This window comes from Athene noctua, chromosome 22 (assembly GCF_965140245.1).
Source record: "Athene noctua chromosome 22, bAthNoc1.hap1.1, whole genome shotgun sequence".
In the NCBI taxonomy this organism is placed as follows: Eukaryota; Metazoa; Chordata; class Aves; order Strigiformes; family Strigidae; genus Athene; species Athene noctua.
Window position 1 is genome coordinate 6,002,554 of NC_134058.1, and position 14,006 is coordinate 6,016,559.

General features: G+C 49.6%; 1 protein-coding gene across 1 annotated transcript; it reads left to right on the top strand.

Annotated features, from left to right (window-relative positions):
• The first annotated feature begins 45 nt into the window (after positions 1–45).
• Positions 46–13,563, top strand: DRAXIN (dorsal inhibitory axon guidance protein). The gene is made up of 7 exons (XM_074924824.1): positions 46–701; positions 7,187–7,662; positions 8,933–9,120; positions 9,661–9,772; positions 10,133–10,222; positions 10,469–10,558; positions 12,563–13,563. Exons 2-7 carry the CDS (start codon positions 7,209–7,211, stop codon positions 12,673–12,675), a joined length of 1,047 nt encoding a protein of 348 aa, XP_074780925.1. The 5' UTR covers positions 46–701; positions 7,187–7,208; the 3' UTR covers positions 12,676–13,563.
• The last annotated feature ends 443 nt before the right edge of the window (positions 13,564–14,006 follow it).

Here is a 14,006-nt window from a genome sequence, read left to right on the forward strand (position 1 = left end):
CGGCCGCGGAGGGGGGGCGGTCCCCGCCGCCCGGTGCTGCCCCGCCGCCCCCCGCGGGTCCCCGGCCGGCGCTCCCCACGCCGCGACACCGTCCGCTGCAGCGGGGCTGGGTGCTCGGCGCAGGGAGCGGGGGCGCTGCTCTCCCGGCCCCGTTTCCCGGCCCGTTACCGTAACGCGGGGGAGCCCCTGTGGGGAACCGTGGGCACGGGGCTCGGCCCGCCCCCCCCGAGCAGGTGAGCGGGGGCCCGGCCGCCACCTCATCTCATCCCGCCCCACCCGAGCCGGGCCGCCCCGCCTTTGTCTCCGTCCTTTGTCTGCCCCGGTGCCTACCCGGGGCCGGGACTGCTCCTGCCACCCGCCCCGCGGGAGCGCGCACCCTGCGCGCCCGCGCATCTCCTCCCCCGCTCCGGGCACCCCCCTCCAGCCCCCCTGAGCCCCTCCCAGCCCCACCTCCCCCCGCACCATGCACCCCAGTCCCCCGGGATTCCCAACGTCCCCAGCTCCTCTCCACATTCCCCCACTGCCTTCCCCCTGTCTCCACCTCCTCCTCCTCTTCCTCCTCCTTCTCCTCCTCCTCCTCGCGGGTTTGAACACCCCCCTGCCCCCCCGGCAGACCTGCCTCCCCTCCCGCTGCACGCACAGCCGCTGCCCTGCCCGGCCCTGCCCGCCGGGCTCAGCCCAGACCGAGAAGCTGCGCCCAGGTAGGCAGCGCTGCCCGCTCCGCGCTCACCTTGCGCCCAGCCCGGGGGTGCGCGCTCCGCCGCGCTGCCTTCCCTTTGCTTTCACCGGGATTGGGGAGGAGCGGGAGGCGGGGGGGGGGCACCTTCCCCACTTTCCGTGCGCCCCGGAGGAGACAAAGGCCGGGGGGTGACGGGGACCCCCGGTGCCGCCGCCTCTAGGCTGCCGCCGCCGGGACGCCCTCGATGCGCGGTGCCTCGGGTGGCGGGAGCTGAGCCCGGAGCGGGGCCGGTGCGCGGAGCCTCCCGCCAGCCCCATTGTCAGCCGTGCCGGGGAGCGGGCTCCCGGCGCTCCCGCCGCCCGGCTCGCCCTCGGCGCGGTGTGCAGCGCCGGGCACCTTGCAGGGGGGTGCGGAGCGGGCGTTGGGACTTCTGCCCACCACCCTGCTGCGGGTCCCGGCCACCTCGGGGGCGACTGTATGCTCCGTCCCGAGGTGGCTCTGCCCTTCCCTGAGAGCAAAGCGGGCTCGGACAGAGGCGCCGGCCCGCTGGCAGGTACCCGCCGAGCCCCGCGCGCACCCCAGGGCACGTCCCGGCTCTGGCCAGAGCTGCTGCGGGAAGCGGCCGAGGGTGCAGGAGGCTTTTCCCACCCAGGCATTGTGTTTGCAGAGCCAGGCACCGAGCCCCTGAGTACCCCTGCTCTGCTATTCCTCTGATGATAAAAGTGAGATCTCGTTTCTGAATTAAATCAATTTGGCATCAGCTAATTGCTTATTACAGCTAGTAATTCATCACGTAGGATTTAAGTGACATTTATCCAATTCACACCTGAAGTCTTCTGTCAACCAGAGGGCTTAATGGAAATGGTTTTGTATTCCCAACTCCTCTCCCTTGCAGAAGGAGGCATTAATCCTACACGTTTTGGTTCAAAGTGGGAATGACATGCAAGGAAAAACGTTGAAAGCACAGCCTAACTGCCCTGCCAGTCGGGACACATCCGCTTCTGCCCCCGGTGAAGATCGGGCCAAATCTGCCCCCATTCTTCCCTGTCACACTGGCGGGTGCTTTCCAGCTGGGTGAGCAATGACCTTTGCTATTGATTGTGTCTCATTTGTCACTAGGCATTGTGCATTAAACTGGAGAGTCTTCTCTGCTGCGCTGACAGCAAGCGACTATATTTTGGATGCTAATCTCAGACTCATTGCTATTTTAATCTCATTATTGGTTAGAGTCTTGATAGCAGGTCGCCTATGATGGCTGTGTCAGCCACTCTGTGAAGTCCCAGAGGGAAGCAGAGCAGAGGGTACTGCATATTCATTCATGTGCCCCTCTTCCCCTTCAATACAGTGACTTGCTGGGCGGCTCTGTCCCTGGGGGGTGTTGGTGCTGCGCCCCCCCTGCTCGGGCACTGACGCCGAGAGCAGCGGAGCTCTTGGTCAGGGTGGGCACAGGAGAAAGGCCAGCGTGGCTGTGCCTGAAGGGGAGAGGCATGTGGTGACTTGAAGGCTTTGCAAGGTGTCCGGTTCATCAGAGCAGGGTGCTGGAGCTTAGCGGTGACTTAACTGCCTAGTACAAAACTGCCAGCTTGCTCACAAGTCTGGGCTGCGGGAGAGAGTATTTCCTGGGTCGTGCTATGTGAACAAGCCACTTCTGTCCTCAGTGGTTAGGAGGGCAGAGTGCAGTCTGTCAGCCAGAGCTGACTGGTGAGGGGAAGGGATTGCCTGGGCCAGTGGGTCAGCAAAAGCAGAGTCCCAGTTCCAGCCCTTCAACTAATGCTGAGGGAGTCACATTTCAAGTGGTTGCTGGATATGAGTTGCCCCAGGGAGGTGCTTGGTGGAGGCACAGGGGCAGCTACAGCCACTACTCAACCCTCTGCAAGCCTGAATCTCGATGTCCTGTCTCTTGTGCCACGAGGGCCATTAGTGTGTTAGTGAATTTGGGCCTTCGTATGATGGAGTGCTGTTTGGTGATGGCAAGAAGTGAGAGAAAACAATACAGGCGAAGGAAAGCAGGTATTTCAAAGGGTGGTGGCAGGATTCAAGTAGCCTAGCCTAAACATCTGCAGAGGGGAAATCTCTCACACCACAGTCACGAGGGACAAGGAAACTGTGGAGTCAGATAAATATGAAAGGCAAGGTAGGGAGGAAAGGTGATGATAGATAAAGGAAACCTAAGAAAGGAGGGCAGCTCTGAAGAGGAACCCAAAGGGACTGGAGATGTGTGAGCAGGGGACGCTGTCACGTCAAGGATGTCTGGGACAGCAGCAAAAAAAAATTCTTTACAAAGTGAGCAGGAAAGAAATGTTGGAGAGAAGAAAAGTGTTATTACATTTGCCTCAGGGAAGAAAAGAGAAGGGTACATATAAGATTACCTGTCTGCTCTGGGGGACCCTAGAAAGCTGGGGGAGCACCCTTTGAAATGGGACTGTCTCTTGGCAGATTGTTTATGAAGCTTCCCAGCATTTGCCTCCAGATACAGAAAAACAGATGGAAAGAGACCCAGCAGGGAAGTGAAATCTCATTTATCTGCACAATGCCATCCTCCTGGCTCCAGCCAGCTCTCTGCGTGTCAGCTACCATAGAGCCTACCCCGTCCGTTCTGCTCCAGGCCTTCCCAAGCCCATCCATCACCCTATGGCTTCTTATTTACAGGGAGCCTGGCACACGAAGCTGGGTTTATTGTCTGTCATCCCTGGCACACATGCACATACAACACCCATGTAGATGCACATACACTTTGTCTACTGCTGCATCTTGGGATTGTCTGCAGTCCAGGAAATCTTCATGCACGCCTGCCAAAGTCTGAGCTTATCAGAGCCAAAGAGAAATCTGGCCCAGCATACATGCTTGGGTCTAGCTTGGTTCAACCCTTCAGCAGACAAACTGCATTAGTTGTGGTCTGGGGTGATAAAGGATCTTGATACTCTCTATTTCTCAGTTCAACAGTTTCGTTCCTCTTGGCTGTGACATGAAGAACATAGGTGAAAAGTTAAAGCTAGGACTGTCAGGTATCATGTTCTAAGTGAGATATGTGAATGAGTGTAGATTATATCTGATGTTCCTGCTTTGCCAAATACAAAACGATACAGGAGGGGCAGTTTCAGAGCCTATTTCAGATCCAAGGTGACATAACTGTATTTATAGAGGAAAACATGCCGGAGTTTCTCTGTACCTACTCAGTCCCTGGCTGCTTTGCAGGATTACAAGCAGAGAGCAGAGTAATAGCAATTGTATCAGTGAGTCCAGAGAAAGAGACAGCCCTCAAGGAAAGTTACCTAGGATGCAAAAATCCCCTAATTTCCCTTACAGGATTGTGACCACACACTACTAACCCAAAATGGGTCAGAAATAGTGGCTGAGAGACAGCACTCATCAGCCCTGAGCTTGCACCCCGGGTAGCTCTGAGGCCTTATCTTTGCTTTCCACATTTTCTTGTTAGTAGGCAGATTTGCTACCTCAAGAGGCAGGTGGCTTATAATCCTGAGGATATATAAAGGAAGTGCAAGGCATTGGGTGGAGTAAGGAGGATGTAGGTCTGGTGTTGTGAAGAACTACAGGGGTAGCTTAAGTTGGTGAGTACTTCAGCAATTTCCTTTATTAATATACAAACCCTAAGAAGAGGATGGATTGTGCACTTGTAACGTGTGTGTTCGTCTTAGAGCAGTTTAGGAAAGGCATCTGACAAGGCCAGACTTCTTTCTGTCTTTCATATGTCTCAGAGCGGAATTTCACCCTTTGCAGAAAAGGTGCATCAGCAGCATGAGAACACTGCTGTCATCCACACCAACAAGCCCAGGGCTAGCATGGAGATCTTCTGTGGACTGTGGTCTTGACAGAGGAGAGGGTGGGGTTTGGTGTTCAGACACTGAGGAACCTGAGCACCAAGGAGAACTAGGGATGCTGTTGTGTTACCTACCTGCCTTTCGGAAGTGTGAATTTTATGGCTTCTGTAGGGTGAAAACCCAAAGAGGTAGGAAGAGGTTTCTGAAGTAAAAGATAGATCAGGGCATGGAAATAGGTGGTTAAGAGAAAGCTGGAACTTCTGTGCCTCTAGCACAGCCGTGTTGCATTAACCCAAGGTACCAAAACTTGCCCGTGCACTGTTCTCATTTGGCAAACAGCTGAGATCTGCCCCGACAACAGTGCAGTAGAGGTATTTATCTGTGTTACTAATGCAAGATTGCCAGTGACACCGTAACACAGCACGTTAGCCTGCCCTCTCAGCCAGTGCAGAGATGAGGCAACCCATGTGCTCTAGCTGCACTTTTATCCTGTGTGATGCCAACAAGACAGCTGGGCAGCTTAAATAAATGCCCTTTACACTTTGAAGAAGACCTTCTGTTTAACTGCCCTGCAGCGTTTAGCTGCTTTCTAGCTCCCGCTGAAACCCAGAATCTGCAGCTAATATGTCTGTTAGGTTCACCATCAAAGGGCCCGTGTCTGTGTGAGTGAGATTGGAGACACCTGCCTCGCATTCTCTTTGCACTTGTTCTCTCCTCTTGGTATTTTGCCTACAGATGAAAAGGTAAGATGCTGTTTCTAGCTCTTTTGAGTTGTTCTGAGTGATGCCTTGATCCAGCTGGTTTGCTCTGGTTCTTAAAGAGAAAATCCTCGGAAAAAACAAAGACTGTGGATGCAGAGCTTGGGTTTTGTTTGGTTGCTGTTTGTTCCATTGGTTTTGAAGAAGGACTTCAAGTGCTTTGTTAATAGATTTAGCTGTCAGTCTGGGTTTCCTTTGTCCCAGGGTAGCTGCCAATAAAATACTATTTCATAGTATTATGCCTTCAGCAAATGAGCTACCAGGCACCTCCTAAATCAGTCCTCAAATAGCAGTTTGTTGTCCTTTGTGGCCAGTAGAAAGACCTGCTTTTCAGACAGCACATTAAAGAGAAGGCCCCTGTGCTGCCTACCTCTTTCCAGGGTGAAAATTTGCTCCCAGGCTCTGAGGAGTAACAGAGATGAATCTTGGAAAGGCAGAATCAGCTGGTCAGTGAGTAAGCAGGCTTTTCAGTTATAGGATGGAGATATCTCCCTCTAAACTCTCCAGATGCAATATGAGACCGGGGCTGTATGATGGCAGAGGCTTCACTGACTCAAAACACGCCACATCTGTCTCAGGTTGAAAGGAAGAGCCAAGGCTATTCTTAGGGTGTCATCTGTCAGCTCCACAAAAAGGCACTGAGATTGGCCTCAGAGGATGTTACCTGCCCTTCACAGGGGACAATGGCCAGTCAAGCAGTAAAGCACCTGTAGGAGGGAGTAGAAGCCACTGTAATTATGCAGCAAAGTGGTTCACCTGGTGAACAGGCAGATGGAAATCAGGTGCAACTGGCCGCTGAGGTGCAGGAAAGTTGAGGAGGAGGTTTAGTGAAGAGCTGTGGCTCTAACTTTGTGACAGTATTTCTCAAATGTAAGCATAGGACTGGTTTTCTGTCATTGTCACAGAGAACTCTGGGTTTAACCATGCCTTTATGCTGCTCAGCTTCAGAGGGACACTCTGAGAAAGCTACCCCAGACTGAAAGGCTGCACTGGAAATGCTGAAAACCCCTTTCCCTGTTTTGTGTGAAAGGACAGGGGGGAATGACCAAACTGAAGAAGTGTCTTGATTTGTGCGATGTCCCAAAGCCATGCCTCATAACTCAAACACAGGGATGAAGGAAGACCCTCAGAAATACTACAGTGAAGCAGAATGACTGAGAACAGTCTGCAGCGATTGTGCTGAGGGACCCTGTCTCAGTGTTCTTTGGACTTAAATGAGGACAGCCTCACCTGCTGTGGTGAGGTGAAGTGACCTGTGCAGGGTCAAGTAGGGAAAGTGGGACAACCTAGAAAAAACTCAGTCTGCCTCTCTGCCCCTTGATCTTTAGACCAGCATCCCTTGCTCTGCTGACAGCTGATTTGTTTCCTTGCTATGCTGTGAGGTATTAGGACAAAATTTCCAGTGCTTTTTCTTCCCTTGACCAATTTCAGCCACCTTGAAGCTGTATGCACGTCTCTCTGTCTTGAGCTGCTCAGGGCTGTTGCTGGTCCTGCGAGGCTGCCATCTGCCTCCGGTTCTGTTCATCTTGACATCTTCATTGCAAGGAAACCAGCTGTGATGAGGGGCCAGTGCCAGCTAGGCCCAGGATGCCAACCTGGCAGGCAACAGCCCTGGCCAGACAGCTGGTGCTGTGTAGGCGGCTCCGGAGCCGTGGCCTGCAGGAGCCGGCCTCCCCAGCCCCTCAGATGGTAGGCTGTGAATGGGAGGGTAGGGGGGCTCGTCAGGAATCAAAGGGAAATGTCCTACTGATTGATGGCCCTCATTTGCACATGAAACTGGGACCTCTCAGCCCTGCAGGCCCTGCACGTGTGTCTCAGCTGCTGTAACCAGGGCTGGGAGAGGAGGAGGTAACCAAGGAGGGAAAATAAAATCACTTCCCGCTCTGGCCACCCTAACTGTTTTCATCTAAGTGACCTAGGTCTGAATCTTGCTTGGTTGATTATTTTTTCTTCTTATTTTTTAATGGCAGGTGAGGCAGAGCACCCAGGATTATGGCAACTTCTTCCACTTTCTCTCTTTTCCTGTGTGTGCTGGTTCTTTCTGACATCAGCCTTGCTGTCTCCCTGGACGCTGGCACAAAGCTCAAAAATGTCCCTGAGAACAACAACCACCTTCAAAACCAAGAGATGTGGGTGCAGCAGCAGCCCAGAAGTGGGCACCACCACAAACATGGCTTGGCCAAGAAGGAGAGGGTCCATGCCATGCTTTCTAGAGGGCGGCCGGCTGCGGAAGAGTCCCTCAGAATGGGTAGCGGAGCTCCAGCTGTGGAAGAGCTGGTGGCAGAGGGACAGCCAGCAGCCCTGAAACAGAATAAGGAGGTATTCCTGGGTTTTGAGTTCCCATATCCTGAGAGGGAGAACCAGTCCCCTGGGTCTGAGAGAGGGAAGAAGCAGAACCGAGAGCACCGGCGACACAGCCGCAGGGACAGGCTGAAACACCACAGAGGTATTTGAGCTCCAAGGGAAGCTGAAGCTGTTGGGTCACTTGAAATGAGTGTCACTTGTGTGAGGGCAAGAAGATGCAGCTGTGGTTGAGCCACATGGGTGTGTGGAGGGTGTGGGATGTATGCCTGCTCTGGGGAGAAATCTGCCAAACAAAAGAGGCACAAGAAAAAAGGGGAACTCCAGAACCAGAGGTTTTTACTGCTGGCTGTGATTTTGTGAAAATGACCTTGTTTGCCTTACAGGGGGAGATCTGAAAGTTCCTAGGACTTGAGGGGTTGTTTTGGGGTGGCCTGCTTTGTTTTTCTGCTTTTTTTAGAAAATGGTTCAATTTATGAACAAACATGTCCAAGCCGTGCTCAGTCTCTCCACTGACTTCAAAACATGACCAGAACTAGAAATAATACAAAACCTCTACTTCACTTGAAGATCATTTTCTTCTCATCAGAGTTTGTATTCTTCTCTATTTATGCTGAACTACAAGAATATAAATTTTGCACATGTGAAATTGCACTAATTACTTTATGTTGCTTGTTTCTAACTGGAACTGCTTCCCTTTGCAGGTCAAGTTGTGGGTGTGTGTCTCTGTGGTATGGTATGCTCAGTGTGGTAAATCTTTAGTTCTATTAAAGCCAGGCAATTTGTGTCAATCTACACTATTTGACAGGCTGAATGTCAGTATCCCTGAGTTCCAGCTAAACTGACTAAACAACTCATGTTAAGCAATACAGAAGAGTATGCAACAAAGCCGGTTTGAAGCAATATTTGCACACTACACAACAGGCCTTGTTTCTTTGGTTTAACTTAAGGTCTGTATTTAAATTAATACTTGGGAAAAGCAGGGATCAGACTGTGAAGACATTCTTATTTCAAGTTAGGTAGGTCCTGACTTGAGCTAAATTGAAGTAACCCACTACTAAAATCAAATGAGAATGTGTTCACAGGTATTTGCAGCAGTTTAACCAGGTACATTTTGTATTATTGAGACCAGAAGAAGAAATCCTTTGCTTCTTAAGGAGGAGATAGAAATATCTTAAAGAAAGCACAATTATTATGACTTAAGTGTGTAAAATTCAAGATGCATATACTCTGGACCTGATCTATCACTTTAATAGCACATGACTCTGTTTTACACTGGTCTAAACAGCAGCTCAGGGTGGTAGCACACTGGCCAGCAGCTGAATGAAATCTGAATTCCTTTGACTCAAATCTATGTCACACAGAGAGAAAAGGGATGAGAAAGCTGATGCTACTGTACCTGTTGCCCTCTGCAGGGAAGACTTCTGATGCTGGGCCAAGCTCCCTGTACAAGAAACCTGAAAGCTTTGAAGAACAGTTTCAAAACCTCCAAGCAGAGGAAGCTACAAGTCTGACTCCAACCATGCTTCTCATCACTGCACTGGAATTAGCTGTTTCCACAGAAGAGCCTCCTGTTCTTCCAGCCACATCACCACGGTCACAGGTAAAGAGACAGCTGGTAACTGCACTGTACATTTGATGCAGACAGAAATCTCCTGCAGATAAGGTCCAGTTTTTTGTTTGTTTTTTTTTTTTTTTTTTCCAGTTAGAGGTAAATGCTTGCTTAACACTAAAGCCCTCCCTCAAAAGCACGGAGATTTTTAAACACCTCTTCTTCATAAACAGTTCCTTTAGTTGCTTCTCTTTCCTGCCCTACCTGCCCCTTAGCTAGCCATCTTCATTCAGCTTCGAGGACCAGAGAGGGAGTAGGAGCACTTGGCTGAAGAGACAGCATGTCCTAGAGCTCCTTGCTCGCCTTTTGTCCTCACATAGAGACAGTAGAAACTTCTCTCTTGGCTTCAGCTGCGACAGGGGAAAGCTCTTCCCTTTTGAAAATGAGATGCCAAGAATTCCCAGTGGACAAGATGGGGTAGAGGCGGGGGGAACTCATAAATCCTTTTTAAGGTCTAAAAGCACCAGGAAAATTTTAGACTTTAGAACAGAAGTGTAATCTGTTGTTTCTTTGGTTTCTTGTGGTTTGCAGGCCCGCCTCAGGCAAGATGGGGATGTGATGCCCACCCTAGATATGGCACTCTTTGACTGGACAGATTATGAGGATCTCAAACCAGAAATGTGGCCATCTGCTAAAAAGAAAGGTGCTAAACCTCCCTGTCCTCTTTCACAAAAGTCATTTATTCTGCAAGGCTTGTCCCATGGTTAGTGTTCACAGATGTGATGAAGGATATGAGATCATAGTGGTGGGGAAAGAGAGAAAAAGCTTAATGCTGATTGTGTTTTGTGCTCAGTTTCAGAATGTTTCTCATTTTGGATGGATAGTTTGAGGGCAGAGAAAAAATGATAGATGGAGGGTTGAGAAATAGGGAGGAGATTGGACTATGAAGGTTTAGAGTTCAAACTCTTGAAGTTTGAGGCTGTTTTTGCCCTGGAACAATATAGTCTCCAAAATAAAACCACCAGCATGAAATTTTCTATTACCATCTGTTTTTTTTCCATAGAAAAACGCCGCAGTAAGAGCCCAAACAGTGGAAATGAAACCGTGACAGCTGAAGGAGAGCCATGTGATCATCACCTTGACTGCCTCCCAGGTCAGAGTCAGCTTGGTAGAGTCATTTCTCCAAACATGAGATTGTTTGAAATCCATTCCAGATTCTAGTACAAGTATCCTGATTTCTAATCCTGATAGAAAGTGATACGCAGAGGGAAGAACCGAGGCTCTCTAGGCATGTTGTGGAAGCAGATGATGTCTGTACCATGGAGCTGTCATGGGTGTCAGTAGCTCTACAAGGGAAGGGGATAAACAAGCTGTGCTGACCCTCATTCCCGTGTTGCAGGCTCTTGCTGCGACTTGCGTGAACACCTCTGCAAACCACACAACCGAGGCCTTAACAACAAGTGTTACGATGACTGTATGTGCACTGAAGGTGAGTTCAGATCTTTGCTCTCCCCTTTCCAGCTGGCTTCGTAGTTGGCTGCCTTGACTTGGAATAGCAGTTTGTACGTAGTCAAGCTCTGCAACTATTAGCCTTTCCCTGCCACTGACTCGTAATGTGACCATTGAGCCATCTGGGATATCTTGTTCTCCCTCTTGAAAAGAAAAAGCCTGATAACTACAAACCTAACAGAAGAAGCCACAATATATTGACACTTCAGCAGTGCTTTCAAGTATCACATATTATAAAAACAGAGTACTATTCTTCTTTTACATGACCTTATGCCTCGTATGGCTTTCCTGAGTTAATTTCAACTGAACTTGTAGCAATTTAGTAGGTGGGCAGGACACAGACTTTTGTTATAACTGTTTCTGAAGAATCCATAGCAGCCCTTAATAGACAGTTGCATTATGAAGATGTTGAAAGGCACTCTTCTAGTCTGAGCATGTTCAGGATCAGCTCCAGGCACTGGGTCTTATCTGCCAGAACAAAACTCTGGTTACCAAGTTTTGTGACCTGTGTTAGGTAGCTAGTGACTTTGATCAGGTCATTCACCTCCTTTTTACACAGTTAAACAGACTCCTTTCCTGGACTTGCAATGTTAAATGATAGTCTTTACCTTGGGTGTGTCATGTAACACTTGAAGGTCCTCATCAGAGATGCTGCTCTGATAGATTAGTCTAGAAAATTGCGTCTGCAAGCCTAATGAGGGCTGCCCCCGGCCCTGCTTTATACTTAAGCTTGTAAGTTGATGCCAAATGTGCATCCTCTGTAGCATTAAAAAGATCCCCAGAGATGTAGGGTCCAGATAAGATAGACAAGATGCTTAGATAAGAACAGAGCTCTGATCTTGTGTGCTCTCCTTCTGGGAGGCCAGAGTGCCCTGAGGGGATTGGTAATGAGGAGCAGAAACCCAACTTCAAGGTAGCGGGTCTCAACGTAGCCTAGGGACGTGCACTCCAAAAGGCTGCTCAGTGACCTGTGACATCGGCTGGGTCTCCCGTGTACAAGTACTCAAGGACAGTTTATGGGCTGTCTCATTATAAAAGCTATAAATCCTCAGCCTCCCTCACTCTGGGGTGCTGGCACTGTTGCTATCTGCTGCCTGCTCTGGAAGTAAAAAGAACTGCAGTTTCTAGGATGATCAAATCAGCTCCTGCCAAGACCAATGACCCGATCCTGGGTTCCTGAAAATCAGGGCTTTCATGAGAATTATTTACATGTAGACGGTACCCTGTCCGGCCCAACTAGCTACGCATTCTGGTGAGACGATAGACACCAAAGATAAATCTATCAGTGCCAGAACTGATGAGTTACTCTGACCAGAGTCTCCCATTGCCTTCCGCTGCCATGGGAGAATATGCACATGTGTTTTTTACAAATAAAATGCCTCCTTCCCCCCATAGTATTCATCAGTGCTATATCAGATAGCTTCCTTCAGACCCTGCACTTCGAGCATCCAAAACAAAGAAACTGAAGGAGATCAGCAGTGAGCTTCAGATCAGACCTCCCAGTAATAACACTTCAAAGTCTCTTCCTTCCCCTCCTGAAGCTTCAGAGAAATAAATAGCAAGGGGAGCTCCCCAACCATTGCTGCTGCACATTAAGTCTAGAGTAATTTCCCAATGGAGAGATCACTTAGACAGTAATGGGAAATAATAGGGGGAAACCAAGCAGGGCTTCCATAAAATCACTGGAAACAATCAGGATAATTCATTGGTATTTCAAGAAGCCAGTGAAACCTTCTGCCTGAGCCAATGAATCCCACACCAGAGCAGTGAGCCAAAGAGAACAGCAGTGCCCAGAAAGCAATATGCCCTGCCCATGTGAGGCATTTCTCTGCCACCTCATTTGACACAGCCCAGGCTTCCCAGCCCTGGGACTGTCCCTGCTGCAGCAGGGTCTGTCAGGAACTGAGGCTGAGAGCTAGTTGTTTGATCACTGCTGTAGTGAGCCCCCATCCCTCCTGCTCACTTGTGTTTGTCTTTTCCGTAGGGCTACGCTGTTATGCCAAATTCCACCGGAACCGAAGAGTGACCCGGAGGAAAGGGCGCTGCGTGGAGCCCGAATCAGCCAACGGAGAGCAGGGATCATTCATTAATGTTTAGGAGGGTGGGACTCCTGCCTGGATGGTTGGGAGCTGGGGTCATGCTGTTTATACCTAGCAATGGGATTTAGAGGAAGAAGTCAAGCAAATGACTGAAGCTGCAGGCTCTGAACGTGCCAGGTTCCAACAAGACTGAAGCTCATGTTAATTATAAATAGAGTGGCCTCAGCCTTTTCCATACCAGGACTGCATTCCCCCTCCCTTCCCTCAGCACACTCCTGCATTGAGCTGGGTCCCCTCTCCTGGTTAGTAAGAGTTGATCATGACTACCGTTGTGATGGTCTGGGCAAGAAAAGGCTCTGCAGTTTCATCTTCTCCTCTCAACAGAGGCAAGATATGCAAGATCCGTCAGGCCCAAGGGGATTTGAACTTAAACATTACCCCTTAACTATTGCTTGAGAAGAAAGGTAGATCCTCCTTAAGGGTCAGAGGTTCCTAAAGGATAAGAAGCTTGTAGCCTCCAGATGGAATCAGTGTTTGGAAATGGATCAGCAGGAAGCTGGCTGCCTGGCTGAGAGGGACTTTCTGACAGAACTCTTGCTCTCTCCCTCATTCCCTAGCTGTTACATACTACCACTTCCTACCTGCCTTCTTTGGGACCACTGAGTCCCCCTCCCTTCCTCCCTCCTTCCCTTCCTTCCTTCCTTCCTTAGAACCACCTGGTTTCTGCAAGGATGTGGCAAGACATCCAGCCTGCAGCTCTCACTCATTTAGTTATCCTGCCAAGTCTGTTATTTTTAATGATTATTTTTAGGAGCTTTCTGGGGAAGTGATAGTTTTCCTAGTGAGCCAAAAAAAAGTTTTTTGGTAACAGGAGATAGGGACAGGCTGTTCCATTGTAGTAAATCCTGTGACATGTTGCATGTGTGTTCCCATGATATGTAAATAAAGATATGATAGATATCCTTTGTGCAACTCTTCTGCTTCTTTGGCTGAACCTAAGGATATGGCAGGAACCAGAGAAGTGTATGAGGGAGCTGGCCAGCAGGTAGCACTGATGACTTCAGATATTCACACAGAGCAATTGTGCTACTTGGTAGAAAAATTTCTCTACCCAAACTGGTGGTCCACGCTTCCTTGTATCCTCACTCAGATTGCAGCTACCACTCAGTTTCTGCCTGGTGTAGCCATTGAGATGTTTAAGACTTCTTTATATTACTACTTAGTTACTGACTTCGGTGATATGTTGGAGCAACAGAGGCTACCGGTATTAAACAGGAGTAGTGTTAGTTGGTAAAGGTGTTCTTTTTTACTGCTAACACCTCAGTACCCTGGCTTCTAGTGGGAGACAGCTCTGAAGCCTTTTATATTCAAGAACCTGAAGATGTATAG